General features: G+C 41.5%; 2 protein-coding genes across 4 annotated transcripts in view; one reads left to right on the forward strand and one right to left on the reverse strand.

The window, feature by feature from the left end:
- The window catches only part of rubcn (rubicon autophagy regulator), a 66,317-nt gene extending 54,315 nt beyond the window's left edge, over positions 1–12,002 (reverse strand). For 2 of the 3 annotated variants that reach the window (XM_060834711.1, XM_060834710.1), the window contains exons 1-3: positions 11,754–12,002; positions 7,847–8,000; positions 5,869–5,952 (exon numbers count right to left, since the gene is read on the reverse strand). In XM_060834711.1, coding sequence (XP_060690694.1) covers positions 5,869–5,952; positions 7,847–8,000; positions 11,754–11,821 — 306 coding nt within the window. In that variant the 5' untranslated portion in view covers positions 11,822–12,002. Of the gene's footprint in view, positions 1–5,868; positions 5,953–7,552; positions 7,612–7,846; positions 8,001–11,753 lie in introns of those variants that run through there. The other variant, XM_060834712.1, reaches the window with a different exon arrangement.
- A 1,940-nt stretch (positions 12,003–13,942) lies between these two features.
- LOC132821733 (UAP56-interacting factor-like) overlaps positions 13,943–16,866 on the forward strand; it is a 34,652-nt gene continuing 31,728 nt past the window's right edge. The window contains exon 1 of the mRNA XM_060834442.1: positions 13,943–14,098. Within this exon, the coding sequence (XP_060690425.1) occupies positions 13,943–14,098 (156 nt within the window). The remainder of the gene's footprint in view (positions 14,099–16,866) is intronic.

Below are 16,866 nucleotides of genomic sequence, written 5' to 3' on the forward strand. Positions count from 1 at the left end.
ATCATCATAGGTACGACCGTTTGTCTCACTGTTTGTTGTGTCTCTTCTGTCAGTCCATTGTTCCTGAGTGTGCATTCTAGTGCTGCTAGGAAGTCTGCTGTGTTGGCATCCCTGTAGTTGTATTTGAGTCCCTTGGCCAGTATAGTTCTTTCCATGTCTGTGAGCTGTCTGTGGGAGAGGTTTTTAACCCAGTTGTGTGTTGTAGTGTCCTCCTTTTTGTGTGTTAGTTTGTCCATTTTTTCTCTTAGTGCCGTTTTTTTGCGAAGTGTTGTCCTGTTCTGTCCTGTAGTGATAGCCTGTTCTATGGTCCGGGTCCATTCCTGATTAGTGGTTTTTAAAATTAACGACTTTTGGCGCGCAATTTCTTGCTTGTATTTGTGCAGTCGGTTGTGAGCGTCTGTGATCATTACCTGGACCATCCTGAATCCGTTCTTCTTGGCTGTTTCCCTGGCTTGTGGATTATTTACTGGAGGTCTGTACTTGACACATTGTGGCAGGATTTGATTTTTTCTGCATTCGTGGAGGAACCGGAGTTGTTCATGTGTTGCGCTTAGGCGGTTAGCGCAGGATTCCCATCTCCTGGCTTGTCTCAGCATTTCTCGCCCATAAGCGGCAAGAACAAACCACTATAAATACCGGAAGAAACATCAAAGCAGCGCTTCACAGGAGGCTCCAATAGCACTGATGATGTTCCCTAGCCAGGGAACAAAACGTTTGCAGCAAAAACTTCCAGCTCGGCGAACAGAACCACAACAATATTAGGTATATTAGTCAGAGGGAACTGGGTCTGGGTGGGTTACTCTTCGGAGGGTCAGTGTGGACTTGTTGGGCTGAGTGGAAGGTTTCCACACTGTAGGGAATCTAATCACTCAAAACCAGATTCATTGCGCAGAATATATGGCTTGAAAAATGTGTTGTCGGAAAAGTACAGCAGGCCAGGCAGCAAAGAGAAGGAGAATTGACGTTTCGGGCACGAGCCCTTCTTCAGGAGTCCCCTCATGCCCGAAACGTTGATTCTCCTGCTCTTTGGATGTTGCCTGGCCTGCTGTGCTTTTCCGGCAACACATTTTCAGCTCTGATCTCCAGCATCTGCAGTCCTCACTTTCTCCCAGGATATATGGCTTGTATATCTGTCATCAGATTCAAATTAATCTGAACTCTGTTGCAGCAGGAGACTTCTGGGAGTGAAAAAGAAACTCTTCATGGGTTTTAAAACATCTATGCCCAATTCTTGAACTATAATCATCTCCTGCTCAGCACGTGTTCAAACATGCAGACTGTGCATTGGATGGATAAGCAGTCTCAGAATCCATGTCATCCATGCTACATAGGGACTACATAGGAAAACTGGCAACCACATTAAATGTCTATCTAGTGAACTTGAGTTGTTATTCTACACATTTTGACATATGAAATAAGAGTAGGTGATTTGATCCATCAAATCTGCTCCTCTATCAACTTGGTTATGGCTAATCTTCTACCTCATACCCCTTAAAACATCTAGAAACTTAACCACTTTGAATATACCCAATGACAGTGAATTCATTTTAAATGGGTTAAATAATGAGTTTAAAATTGCTCTGCAGACTGTTTTTATCTTAAATGGTTTAACTATTGTGTTAGAACAGTTATACGTTAATAAGTGTTCTAAAATAGTATCAACAAAATTCGACCAGCTGTCACTTCACTTCTCCGACAGGTCAGACTAAAGAAAAGTCTAGAAATGCTGTAGAAATTCACAAGAAGAGCTATTTTCATCAGTTTCCATCAGAACATATCTGATCATATGAATTAGGAGCAAAGTATGCAATTCAGGAAGATCATGCTTACAATTGCATATTCCCATCTACTCCTTTCAGGAACTTTGATTCTCTTGCCTATCTCTGATTCTTTTGAAGACAATGATCCAACTACTTGTGCTTTTTGAAGCAGCATGCACCAAAGTCACTATCATAAAGGGGCAACCCTTAATTATTCAATGGTGTACCTGAGTCCTGAACTCTCAAAAGGAAACATGATTTCTATATTTGCCTTCTGAAAACTGCTCAGGATCTTATAAACATCACTTGCTTTCTTCTAAAATACAATTAAACCAAGTCCAATGCTGATTATTCTGTTTTATTCCTAGAAATAATTTTAATCAAGTCTGATTTAACTTTGTGTTCATATTAAAGTTAACTTTTTTTGCTGCATCAAAACAACAACAGTGCATCCACTAATATAGTACAGGCTGGAGGTCAGAGCTAGATTGATTATTCAGGATTCTGATGTCCAAATTTAAATTGCGAAAAAGAAAACAGATATACAAGGTTGCAAACATGGATACTCAGATATCCTCAGCAATGTCTCTAAGAAACGCAGTTGCCATGTCAGCCCAAACAGTGATTCTCATGCCATGATTTTCAAACTATTCCAAAAAATATCATATGGCCTAAAATTACAGCGACAGTAATTTTCTAATGGGAAAAAATTAATGGTTTTTAATTCACTGCAGTTTCAGCTAAAGCTTGAGCTATTATTACACAGGCAGCTACAGAAATATACCAATTTTTAAAGGCAAAAATGAAGATTTTTTTTGGAAAGATTAAGAATAATAGTGGAGGCGAAGTATACTATAATCAACTGATGCTTCATTTATGATAACACCATATATTTACTTCAGTTAGTTCAGAGTATTTGTAACTGCACAAAACAATAAGTCATTAGATGTATACGCACCGAGAAGCAAATGGAGTGAGTTGTAATAAACAATATTTTTTATTATTATTGCTGGGGAGGTTGTGCCTCATTAGCTTGATCAAATGTTTTGAGGTAGTGACAAAAATAATTGATGAGAGAAAAGCTGTCAATGTTATCGACATGGTCTTCAGTAAAGACTTTGACAGGGTCCCTCATAACAGACTGTACAAAAGGTGAAGTCACATGGTATCAGGGTGAGCTGACAAGATGGATACAGAACTGGCTTAGTCATAGGGGGCAGAGGGTAACGGTGGAAGGATGCGACTAGTGGTGCTTCACAGGGATCAGTGCTGGGACCTCTGCTGTCCAATATCTACATAAATGATTTGGAAAAAAATATAGCTGTCTAATACGTTTATGGACAATACAAAGATTGGAGGAGTTGCGGAAAGTGAGGACGACTGTCAGATGATACAGCAGGATATACAACAGTTGAAGGCATGGGTAGATGGAGTTTAATCTGGTCAAATGTAAGGTAACGCATTTTTGAATGTCAAGCACAGGTGAAAACTCTACAATGAAAGCAGAACCTTTACAAGTATTGATATGCAGAAGGATCTGAGAGTACAAGTCCACAGATCACTGAAGGTGGCAGCACACAAAATAGCAAAACAGACCTATGGCATGCTTGCCTTCATTGGAAGGGGCATTGAGTATAAGGATAGACAAGTCATGCTGCAGCTTTATTAGGCCACGTTTGGAATGTTGCATACAGTTCTGGTTGCCAGACTATTGGAAAGATAAAAATGTTTTGGGAAGGGTGCAAAAAAAAAGGTTTACCAGGATACTACCTGGTATGGGGGATTTTAGCTATGAAAAAAATTGGACAGACTGGGTTTGTTATCACTGGAACTCAGAAGGTTGAGGGGCAACCTGGTAGAAATTTCTAAGGTTGTGAATGGCAAGGATAGACTGCAAAGTATGAAGCTTTTCCCCCCCAGAGTGACAGGGTCAATTACATGGGGACATAGGGTCAAGGCATGAGAGAGTGACGTTTAAGAGACCTGTGCAAGGCAGGTTTTTCACACAAAGGGTAGTGAGTGACTGGACTGTGCCAGCAGAGGTAGGGGTGGAAGCAGGAACAATAGCAGCATTCAAGCAGCACCCGGACAAATATGTGAATTGGAAGAGAACAGAGGAATATGGATACAGTAAGTGAAGAAAGGTTTAATATGGAAGAGCAAAATGTGTTGCTGCAGGCTTGGAGAGCTGAAGGGCCTGTTCCTGTGTTGTATTGTTCTTTGTATATGCCTTTTTTTAAAAAAAAAAGCAGTGCCAGATCAAAACAAACCAACTTTGAATTTATATGAATTTGAAAGACCATTACAAGGTTTTAAAAGTTAAAAAATTCCAACAATTAATTGTTGGAACAGGAGGCAGTGTACCTCACGAAAATTTTCTGCAAGTGAAAACTGCTACTATAAAGTCATATTTGTCAATATATTGTTAAATACCTTGCTGATTTTTTATGATAGAGTCATAGAGATGTACAGCATGGAAACAGATCCTTCAGTCCTACTTGCCCATATCAACTAGATATCCCAAAGTGATCTAGTTCCATTTGCCAGTGCTTGGCTGATATCTCGCTGAACCCCTCCTATTCATATCCTCATCCTGATGCCTTTTAAATGCTGGAATTGTACCAACCTCCTGCACTTCCTCTGGCAGCTCATTACATACACAGATCACATTCTGTGTGAAAACATTGCCCCTAGTTCCCTTTAAAATCCTTCCCCTCTGACCCTCAACCTATGTCCTCTAGTTCTGGACTCCCCCACCCCAGGGAAAAGACTGTCTATTTACCCTATCCATGCCCTTCATGATTTTATAAATCACTAAAAGATCACCCCTCTGCCTGTAATACTCCAGAGAAGACAGACCCAGGATGTACAGCCTCTTTATTTTACTGTTATCAATTGTGAATTACGAACTGAAAATGACTGATCGATTTTGGCACAGTTTGGGTAAAAAGAAGAACAAATCAGTCAAGCATTTCTGTTTGAGGTGCCAGACCTAGAGGCTAATTGTAGGCTGAGCCTTGATTAAAAGGTTCTAACAGACAGAGTAACCCCTACCCCACCCCAGGTTCAAACACACCACAGAAGATGGTATTGATGAGATCAATATCTGGGAGCGACCCTACATTCAAGCACATGGCAGTTGTTGAATGGTGACTGAGGTCTTGGGGAGAGTCAGGGCAGAAACAGATTTCAACTTATTTGTTTGAAGTTAAGTTTTCTAAGAAATGGATCCGGAAAGCTGCTGAGACAGCATGAACATTTGAAAGCCCCCTGCCTAATCTGATATCCCAACTTTCAGAAGCCAAAAGGGAGAATGCTGCATTATAAGTATTGCTGCCTTTGTCTGGGAGAAACCAAGAAGGTGGCCTGATCAACATTTCAGAAAACACAGCCCAGGAGTCCACGTTTATGCCTGTGAACAAAGCATTGTGAAGGATATTCCAGTAATCTGACCAGTTTTATACTTTTCTTTACCCTTTAATTAGATTTGCCTTTTGAGAGACTGAGGCCAAAAACAAATTCCTCAAATTTAAAGCAAAGACATTAATCAAAGTTAAAAAAAACACACCAGGTTATATTCCAATACGTTTGATTGGAAGCACTAGCTTTCACAGTGCTGTTCCTTCATTGGGTGTCAATTTAGCATACGGTTTAATTGTTTTCTCTGTAAATGTCAATTTGGATTTAGTAAATTATTCTTAAGATACAAAATTCATGTCTGGAAATTAATTATTCACAAAGTTTGGTTTTGGTTTTTCAAAAGTCTGGTTAGAAAGCACAAACAACTGCTTGAGGGCCTTCAATGGTTTGATTTTACTGTGTTAGAAAGGCTGCTTTGGTTCAACTGCCTCTCTCCATGTCATAACTATGTACAGTAATGTACTAGTTGCAAGAAAACCTACAATACTTCTGAAAATATATATTTCAGTACTGAAAATAGCACATGGACTAACCTGCTTCAGCAGCTTTCTTAAAATAAACAGCACAGCGATTAATCAATAAACATGATAAAGGAAAGCTTATTTGCAAACAAAACAATGTCAAAGGATTAACCAAACCATAAATACATAATTTTACTAGAGGTAGCATACACCTTTCTGTGCCTTACCTGAACAATATGATTAGCAAGGCTCGGGCTGACCCAGTGGCAATTAGTTATAAATTGCCAGTAATCTTTATGCTGTGCATATACCTATTGCATTGCAAAAGAAAAACTAATTAAATATCAACATAATTAACTCTCTAGCATTAACAATTTACACTTCACACCATTAATTTTTCTTTGATCAAGTCTCAGTAAACTTTAGTGCACAAGAAAAACTTGAAGTCGGTTAACTAGTTCCTTGTTTCAGGCTTAAAAGACTGATCGTTAATGAAGAACAATAACATCAAGTGAAGTGAAAATAACAATGTTACAATTTGCACAAAACAACAGATAAACCTAGAACTTGTTACTTTTCACAAAAGACCTTTCTTTAGACATCTATTTTCTGGTCTTGTTAATATGAGACCATAGTCAGATATATTTGAGTGTTACTTTGCTGATAAAATGCATCTTGCTTTCTATAGTCACACAATGCAGAGGATTCAGAGAAAGGTGAAACAACAAATGCAAAAGCTAAATATTCCATTACTCCTTTGAAAAAGATTCCTTACATGTGTGGATGTCACTCATCAAGTTCCTGAACTGAGCTATGTAAAACGTGCTGAACTGGTGAACTCCCCAGCAAGAGAAAGGAAATACAGCTTGCTTGAATAGAGTGCGGTAAGGAGCTATTTTGCTATGTTATGATTTTAAACAGTGAGCAAAAATCCCCACATCTGCAGTATGAGTCACATAGTACTGCAGAAGCACTCACGTAATAAAGTCATGGGAACTAGTTATCTGAATTTCAAATAGAATGTTGCAAAATTTAGTGGCTGAAGACATCTAAATCTTAGATCGTGCTAGATTATGCAAAATAACTATCCATTTTCAAATGGACACCACAAAAATTAAGAAACATACATCGAGCCTCACCTGACAAATTATGAATTCTACATATGGAAGATCATTGACAAATGTGCAGGATTATTTCTTTCTGATCCTCAAAAATCCATTTGACAAGGAAAAACACATTCACAACACAAAACCATTCAGCATGGGGCACAAAGCAAAGAATATTTTAAGCTTAGTGTTAAACTTGCACCTTTGTTCAAGCATAATACATCAAAACCTGGTGGATTAAACTATCAATTCCAGTTGATGTCAGAAAGTTACCACTAGATAAAGAAAATTAGCTTAAATAGACAAAAATCAACTGTAGTTACTATTAGCATTTATGAGTTACAACTCAAGCTATGCACAAAACTGTCAGGCTTTTAAATTAGTATTTAATACACATTCCCTTGCATACATATTAACACATGACAGAATATCTTGAGCTGAGTGGGAGGGAGGTTTGTTTGTCTGTGTGCTCGAGCTTAACAAAGATGATAAAGATTAGGTTTAAAAAAAACTTGTGCTATGAGAATAGTCATAAACAAAAAAAATTTGAAAAAAAACTGCTGGTTTCACATTACATTCAATTAAGCTAGGGCAGTATGCCAGTAATAGACTTTTAATTCATCCAGGCAAACTTTTGTGGAGACTTTCAGATTAACCGAAGCCTACTCCAGCAGATGTTAACAACCATAGAGAAGCAGACTCAATTCAATTCTAAAAGTTTGAGTTAAAAGCAATGTTACCCTGCCAATAGCAGAAAACATAATTCAGAAAATGGATCGCAAAGGAGCGTGAATAATAACATTACCAAATAGAAAACAGTCTGTTGCAGTCTCTCTCCCATCTACAATTCTCCTCCATAGGATTCTGAATACATTTATAAAAAAGGTTATTTTTAATCAAAAATCCTTCACCAATTTAATAATTTCAGTGGAATGTGTGGAGTGTGAACCAAAGAGTGTGGTCATGCAGATTACATGTAACGGTTTACAATGGCTAGATAATTCAATTGCTCAAGTTCTGCTTACTACTACAAATAAGGTCATTAAGCTTTGATAGGAGCACTATCTACCCAAATGAAATACATTACAAAAACAAAGACCTCATCCTCCAGGAGTCCATGACACAAAATCTTGTTCATATCCTTACAGAGACGCTCCAATCCTCCATACTTAGACCAAACATTGGGGTTATTTGTTGACAGCAGCCCCTCCGCAGTGGTCTTCAGACCTCCCAGGAGTTTCCACTGTTCTTGCCTGCAGATGAACAAAACAAAATTGTAAACTTAAGACAGACTATTTAGCCAGCTGTTTCACGTACACTTGATTCGAAGCTCAGATGTTATTTGACCCATTTCCAATACCACACTCAATTACAACCAATAATGGCATCCTTATGCAAAATAACAAGTGATTTAACCTTTACAAATCAATAATCACTAATCAGTACCTCCTACGCTTTGCACCATTTTAACAGTACAAACAGCCCAAAGATGTTTATAATGTGGACACAGATTTGTACCAATCTTGAAAATGGGACAGATACTAGGCAGCTGACAATACCATTTTTCCTTTACTGCGGATCAGTCCCTTCAATGAACCTCACTGATCCAGAAAAGTAGCCTGAACAGCACATTTAATTTGTTCTAAGTCGCAGGCCATTCAGCAAAGTTAGCAGATAAATTGTGTGCTTAAATATGGAACATATTTAAAACATTAAAACATGATAAAACATATTTACAATTTAATTCAATTTATTATTCCTAAATAGATATCACATCAGATATCGTAACTGATCAGAGATCAAAAGAAACCATGGAATGAAACTAGGAGATAAACCTCAGCATCTAGTTTTCTGTATCAAGAAGGCTTTAAAACCAGGGATATAGAGAGTAGGACATTAAGATTGCGAAAGGGAATTCCAAAAATCCATAAACTGGTGCCTAAAAAAGTACACAAGCTATGGAGGAGTGAAGTATGTAAGCAGTAACATAGGCCTGAATGCTGAAATATAGTGGTGATGCTGTCAATTTCCAAGAACAAAGGCAAATATTTTTAAACTAAAAATCTAAAGAGCACACAAAGGTAGGAAAGCATCACAAATGCAGGGATCACAGTACAAGGATTGCAGTAGCAATAGATGCAGGTTGTAGCACTCAATTGACTACAATTCAGAGTGGAAGAGTGAATTAATTTATTACTCATACCTTACTGTATAATAAGGAAATGAGATCAATCATGCAAACAATTGGGGAAATCAGTAAAAAAAAGCAACAGAAACAGCTGCAAAATATGTAAGGGAGAGTGTTTGAGCCACTCGAGTCTCTCAGTAAAGGTAAACTCCTGAAAAAGGCAGTACCAGAGAAACTGTCGGACAGTTATGAGCATGACAATAATTTGCATTCCTTTATGCTAGTTACATACATTCTTTTAAGACTACCAAAAAAATGATACTATGCTTCAACTGAAAAAAACATAGTAAATATAAAAAAGTAATCTGACTAAAATGAGCATTGCACAAATAGTTGGTCACAAACTCTGAATCTTACGAGATCACCTTCATGCTGTCCATACGAACGGAGTACAGTCGAGGGATCAGTGCCGAAAATGGAATTAACTATCAGCAGTTTAGATTAGATTAGACTTACAGTGTGGAAACAGGCCCTTCGGCCCAACAAGTCCACACCGACCCGCCGAAGCGAAACCCACCCATACCCCTACATTACCCCTTACCTAACACTACGGGCAATTTAGCATGGCCAATTCACCTGACCCGCACATCTTTGGACTGTGGGAGGAAACCGGAGCACCCGGAGGAAACCCACGCAGACACGGGGAGAACGTGCAAACTCCACACAGTCAGTCGCCTGAGTCGGGAATTGAACCCGGGTCTTCAGGCGCTGTGAGGCAGCAGTGCTAACCACTGTGCCACCGTGCCGCCCACTGCCACCGTGCCGCCCTTCATTACATGTGATAAATATATTCAAATATGTTTAAGAGGCAACATGACTACAAAATGGTGACCTGTAGCAACCTCATTAGCCTTCTCCTGACATATTTTTGAAAAAAGTTTGCCTTATTAAAAGACAAAAACACTAGGGAAGAGATCTGAACAACTACCAGGTGTGATCCAATAAGAATAGTCTGTGCTTAGTTGGCAGGAACAGGGTAGCTATGGCAGGACAGGAAAGGACTCAACAGAACAGCATGGAGGAGAAAAAAATAGTGCAGACACTGGAATCTGTCCTGAAAACAAGAAGTGCTGGAGATCAGTGGGTCAGGCTAACATTTCAAGTTGAGATGAATCTTCAAATCAGAGCTCCGATGAAGATTCATCTAGACTCGAAACTTAGCTTGCTTTCTCTCCAAGGACCCATTGAGATTTCCATGGCTACTTGTTTTCAGTACAGAACAATAACCATTTTGGCAAATAAGCTGACATGCACCAAAATAAACAATTAGAAAATATTAACTTCACAAAGTGCTGAGATGTGGGTCCTCTCCATGATCCTCCAACAGTATTCAGGTGCTCATGTAAAAGAAAGAAGAAAAAAACCATACTGACAGAAAAATGATGCTGCAGTTGCAAAACTAAATAGGTAGACTAGGAATAAATTCTATATCTTCTGTCCAAAGGACATGAAACGAACCAAAGAAACAACAGAAGAGAAACTGGGAGCAAGTACAGTGGGTAAAACACTTTCACCATGAGAAAGCAAATCCACATGAAACCCAAATGAATGAGATCAAAGTTCACTTGTTTAAACAAATCTTAAGATATTTACAACTTGGGCAGTCTTACAGTTTCTATTAGCATGAGCCTACAGCATTAAACTATGACTAATTCAACATGACAATTTGCTTATTACAAAAAAGAATTTTAAACTGAAAACTGTCAACAGAACTGGTGCAGAAAACTGAAAATATTTAATTCATACTCCTAAATTCTTTCATTCCAATCCAAGTCAACAGTTAATTAACAGCAGTATACTAATACTGACAATTACACTTAAGGCCAGAAAACCTGCTCAAGAATTTTAAAACTGCCACATATGCAAGATGTTGAGCTTCGAAAGAGAGTATTTGTGTTCCCCTCCCAGCCACTTGCCATCCTGACTTGGAAATATATTGCTGTTTCTTCAGAGATACTGAGTCAAAATCCTCACATTCCCTCAACAGCATTATCAACCAGAAGCATGTAGACTGTAACAGTTCAAGAGGCAATTTACCACACCTTCTCAAGGGCAACTAGAGGTGAGTAATAAATGCTGGCCAGCTAGCGATGCCCACATCTCACAAGTTCATCAAAAAAAAAGAGCATATGACTAGAGTACAGTCAAGGGACCAGTGCTGAAAACAAAATGAAGTATCCAGCAGTTTCCTTGGAAGTCATCATTCATTACATATGATAAATACATTAAAGTATGTTTAAGAGGCAACATGACTGCAAAATGGTGACCTGTAGCAACTCCATTAGCATATTCCTGACATCAACCAAATGAAAGAACATTCATCTGTCCTTAGTCCAGCTCAAATAATTTAAAGGATTCAAATCAGAAACATCTGTGTCTTTATGCCTTCAGTTTTTACTATAAATGTACAGCAAAATTCTTTATTGACCTAACACTTAAAAATTAAAATATCTTCACGGTCATACACACACAAATCTCACAACATGTAAAACTCAGTCTCGCCTTTCATGTCAGGTAACAAATAGGTTATGGATTTGTCAATCAAGTCAACTGACATTTTTTTAGTAGCCCAGCAAACGGTCAGATGCGCCTCGGAAATACCTATCATTACGGTAGTCTCCACCCCCTTATTATTAGTAAACTATTTAAATACATTAACAGTGTATCACCGAAAATGATAAGCCGCAGACGGAGTCCTGCTGTGGTCAAAGAGGAAGACATTAGCCCTGCTCAAAACACAAGTTCAGGAGCTGCTGGTTAACAAGAAGCTCAGGGCAGGGTACCGAGATGCTTGACCGCAGCAGACTCGGGCTGTTACCTGCACTCAGCCTCCTCCGCGCTCTCCATGTCGTGGTGCCAGCCATTCTCTCTCCATGTCGACAACATGTCTCCACCAGCCTCGACTCCTCTCTGGGTATCGAGATGCCAGCTCTTCGCCTCCGAGCTTCTCAAATTCTGTCACAGCTTATCACGACCGTACCTCACCATGTCTCAATGCTGTTGCCACCACCCAGAGGCCCAGTGCCTCACCGCCGCTCCCTCTCGACCCTCTACACCACGTGATGTCAGGCTCTGACCCGCCCTAGCAACGGAGCCGGAAAGCGGCCTGTACCAGGGCCCGCCTCCCGCAAACACCGCCCCCACCGACAGCAGCCGGTATTTCACCCTGACCCCTGACCACCCACCGAGAGCGGCCGGGACTTTTCCCTGACCCCTATCGGATACCGGCCAATACCGCCTCGACCGGTCCACCTCCGGTGCGCGCTGCATCTCGCCCTTCGGCCCATCTTTCACGTCCTATCCCCTCTGGATACCAACTCACCGGCCACATCCGGTGCTCCGCCTCTCCCTTCCACCGGTACAAAGCTGTCTCCCTATGTTTCGGACACAAACACGGCCAACATGCTGTCTGAGGTGAGCCGTTTGTGTCTGACGGGGCTAAAATGGACGGCGGTTTAAAGATTCATTGAGCCGCAGGCTATAAACTGCGCTTCACTCAATTTTCACCGCACAATACCATTAGTAGATCGAAAAACTCTGAATCAGATGTTCCTGGCTGGCAAACTGAAACATACAAAATCATTTAAGTGCAAAAGCGTGCTGCACCATTCAATTAAATTATGGATTATCTTCAACTGATTTTATCCGCCTTTAATACCTTGACTGATGTTTTTGTTAGTTTAAGGCTATTGATCACAGGTTTGATGTGGAGGAGCCGGTATTGGACTGAGATGGACAAAGTTAAAAATCACACAACACCAGGTTATAGTCCAACAGGTTTATCTGGAAGCACTAGCTTTTGAAGCGGTGCTTCGGAAAGGCCTCGGAAAGGAGCAGTGGTTCCAGATCAATCAGTTGGACTATAACGTGGTGTTGAGAGTGTGGTGCTGCTGAGGCAACATCCGAGGACCAGGAGTCGACGTTTGGAGCGAAAGCCCTTTGTCAGGAATGAGGTCCTCCTCGGATGCTGCCTGACCTTAAGCTCCAGCATCTGCAGTCCTCACTTTCACCTAGTTGATTATAACCTGGTGTTGAACGATCTCAGGTTTGAAATTTTCGATGACCTACCATCCACAATGGAGAGACTTCTAGAGCTATCCTTTGTGTGAAATAGCCAAGTTATTCAAGGTCAAATCCGAACCTATTGTGGTTCTTATATATTTCTGCCAGTAAATACCAGAATTGATAAAATAACTCTTACATAATCACTACAGTATGGAAACAGGCCTTTCAGCCCAACAAGTCCATGTTGGCCCTCTGATGAAGATCCCATCCAGACCTATTCCTCTACATTTACCCCTGAGTAATGCACCAAACCTGCATATCCCTGAACACTAGCAGGTGGCACGGTGGCAAGCACTGCTGCTTCACAGCGCCAGAGACCCAGGTTCAATTCCTGCCTCAGGCAACTGACTGTGTGGAATTTGCACATTCTCCCCGTGTCTGTGTGGGTTTCCTCTGAGTGCTCTGGTTTCCTCCCACTGTCCAAAGATGTGCTGGCCAGGTGAATTGGCCATGCTAAATTGCCCGTAGTGTTAGGTAAGAGATAAATGTAGGGGTATGGGTGGGTTGAGCTTCGGCGGGTCGGTGTGGACTTGTTGGGCCGAAGGGCCTGTTTCCACACTGTAAGTAATCTAATCTAAACAATGGGCAATTTAGCATAGCCAATTCACCTAACCTGCACATCTTTTGATTGTGGGAGGAAACCAGACCATTCAGATGAAACCCAGCCAATGTGCAACTTCACACAGACAGTCACCCGAGGCTGAAATCGAACCCAGGTCCCTTTGCTGTGAGGCAGCAATGCTAACCAGTGAGCCATCATGCTGCCCTGTGGCCCACGCAGGTGCTCATGGCTACCCTTTTGGTCCGAAGAAAGTGGGAGGAGTTGAAGGAAAAGTTATTGAGGGTGAGGACCAATTCAGCCAATCGAACAAGTGTAGCAGTGGAAGGATACTGGTTGAGTCAGCTGGACAGGAAGAAACAGAGAGCTTGAAGGCCTTCACCATGGCGGATGGACATGTACAGGGACTGGATGTTCATGATGAAGATGTGGCGTTGAGGGCCAGGGAAACAAAGGTTATAGAGGAGGTGAAGGGAATGGGTAGTGTCCTGAATGTATGTTGGGAACTCCTGGACCAAGAGGGTCAGGACAGTGTCAAGGTAGGAGGAAATAAATACGGTGGGGTGAGAGCAGACAGAGACGATGGGTCAACCAGGACAGTCAGGTCTCTGAATTCTGAGTAACAGGTAGAACTGCGTAGTGCAGGCTTCTAGGACAATGAGATTGGAGGCTGTGGATGGGAGAGCCCCTGAGGTGATGAAGTTGTGGAAGGTATGGGAGATAATGGTTTGGTGATGGGAGGTGAGGTTGTGGTTAAGGGGGCAGTAGGAGGAAGGGTCTGTGAGTTGGCACCTGGTTTCAGTGGTGTACAGGTTGATGCACCAAGCTACCACTACATCCCCCTTTTCCGCTGGTTTGATGGTGAGGTTGAGGTTGGAGCGGAGGGAGTGGAGGGCTACGCATTGCGAGGGTGGGAAGTTGAAGCCAGTGAGAGGGGTGGACAGATTGAGGCAGTCAATGTCGCAGCAGCAGTTGGAGATGAAGAAATCGAGGGCAGGTAACAGACCATTAAGGTCAGTGGGCTCCTGCCTCTTGTCTGTTGGTGACGCCACCTACAGTCCCATGACCAACCAACTCCAGAGACACCCTCCCCACCCCCTCCCAACTTCAAGTCTACACCAGGTCCTAGCCCCAAGCCATGCCATTTTTTAATCTTCCCCCAGACCTCCCCCTCACTGAGGATGAATGATCAGTCCTCAGTAAAGGTCTCACGTTCATCCCACAACACTCCCAGATCATTGAATTCCATATGCACCGCGACATTGAATTTTACTTCTGTCACCTTCGCCTCCGTGCTTACTTTTTCCATCATGACTTTCACCCCACCCATCAAGGGCATCCTTTAAAGAGACTTCGTAGTGGTACAAACTTGAAAGGAGACAAACAATCTGCAGATGCTGGAAGCCAAGCAGGAGACTGGAAAAACACAAGACAGGCAGCCTCAGGAGATGGAGATGGTCTTGGGAGGCACAGCCTTCTCAGAAAATAAAATATTGAGAATTTCCAGAACAATCGGGTTGCACACTAAATTCAGTGCAATGGTGCTTTAGAAACAGGAGACGAAAAATAGCATTTCCGGAGTAGGCTTTCCTCAACTGAAAAGTCCCTAAACAAAACTCAAATCCCGAAACACTTCAAACAGAACAACCACAAAATCCAAGTGTAAAAGTCAGATATTTCTCTGAAATGAGTTTGTGGAATTAAATAAGAAACATGATTTCAAATCGTATGGTTTAAAAGTGAAGTTTCAATGTCTCAATGACATTCCAGAAATTTTGGCAAACCTATTCCAGTTAAAGAGTCATAGAGATGTACAGCACGGAAACAGATGCTTCAGTGTAACTCGTCCATGCCGACCAGATATCCCAACCCAATCCAGTCTCACTGGCCAGCACTCAGTTCATACCCCTCCAACCCTTCCTATACATATACCCATTCAGATGTTTTTAAATGTTGCAATTATACTAGTCTCCACCTCTTCCTCTGGCAGCCCATTCCACACGCACACCAACCTCTGCGTGAAAAGTTGCCCTTTAGGTCTCTTTTATATCTTTCTCTTCTCACCCTAAACCTATGCCCTCTAGTTCTGGACTCCCTCTCCTCAGGGCAAAGACCTTGTCTATTTACCCTATCCACACCCTTCATGATCTTATAAACCTCTATAAGGTCATGGCTCAGCCTCTGACGCCCCATGGAAAACAGTCCTACCCTATTCAACCTCTCCGTATAGCTCAAATCCTCCAACCCTGGCAACATCCTTGTAAATCTTTTCTGAACCCTTTCAAGTTTCACAACATCCTTCCACAAGACATTGGAGTGGAAGTAAGGCCATTCGGCCCATCGAGTCCACTACGCCATTCAATCATGGCTGATGGGTGTTTCAACACCTTCTGATAGGAAGGAAACCAGAATTGCACACAAAGTGATCGAACCCATGTCCTGTACAGCTGCAACATGACCTCCCAACTCCTGTACTCAATACTCTGACCAATAAAGGAAAGTATACCAAACGGCTTCTTCACTATCCTATCTACCTGTGACTCTACTTTCAAGGATCTATGAACCTGCACTCCAAGGTCTCCTTGTTCAGCAACACTCCCTAGGACCTTATCACTAAGTATATGAGTCCTGCTAAGATTTGCTTTACCAAAGTGCTGCACCTCGCATTTACCTAAATTAAACTCTACCTGCCACTCCTCAGCCCATTGGCTCATCTGATCAAGATCCTGTTGTAATCCGAGGCAACCTTCTTCACTATCTGCTACACTTTCAATTTTGGTGTCATCTGCAAACTTACTAACTACGCCTCTTAAGCTCACATCCAAATCATTCATATAAATGATGAAAAGTAATGGACGCAGCACTGATTCCTGTGGCACTCCAATCTGAAAAAAACAACCCTCCACCATTACCCACTGTCTTCTATCTTTGAGCTGGTTCTGTATCCAAATGGCTAGTTCTCCCTGTATTCCATGAGATCTAACATTGCTATCTAGCCTCCCACGGGGAACCTCGTCGAATGCCTGACTGAAGTCCATATAGATCACATCTACCGCTCTGCCCTCATCAATCCTTTTTGTTACTTCTTCAAAAAACTCAATCAAGTTTGTGAGACATGATTTCCCACGCACAAAGCCATGTTGACTATCCCTGATCAGTCCTTGCCTTTCCAAATACATGTACATCCTGTCCCTCAGGATTCCCAACAACAACTTCCCCACCACCGACATCAGGCTCACTGGTCTATAGTTCCCTGGCTTGTCCTTACTACATTTCTTAAATAGTGGCACCACGTTAGCCAACCTCC

This window comes from Hemiscyllium ocellatum, chromosome 13 (genome assembly GCF_020745735.1).
Source record: "Hemiscyllium ocellatum isolate sHemOce1 chromosome 13, sHemOce1.pat.X.cur, whole genome shotgun sequence".
In the NCBI taxonomy this organism is placed as follows: domain Eukaryota; kingdom Metazoa; phylum Chordata; class Chondrichthyes; order Orectolobiformes; family Hemiscylliidae; genus Hemiscyllium; species Hemiscyllium ocellatum.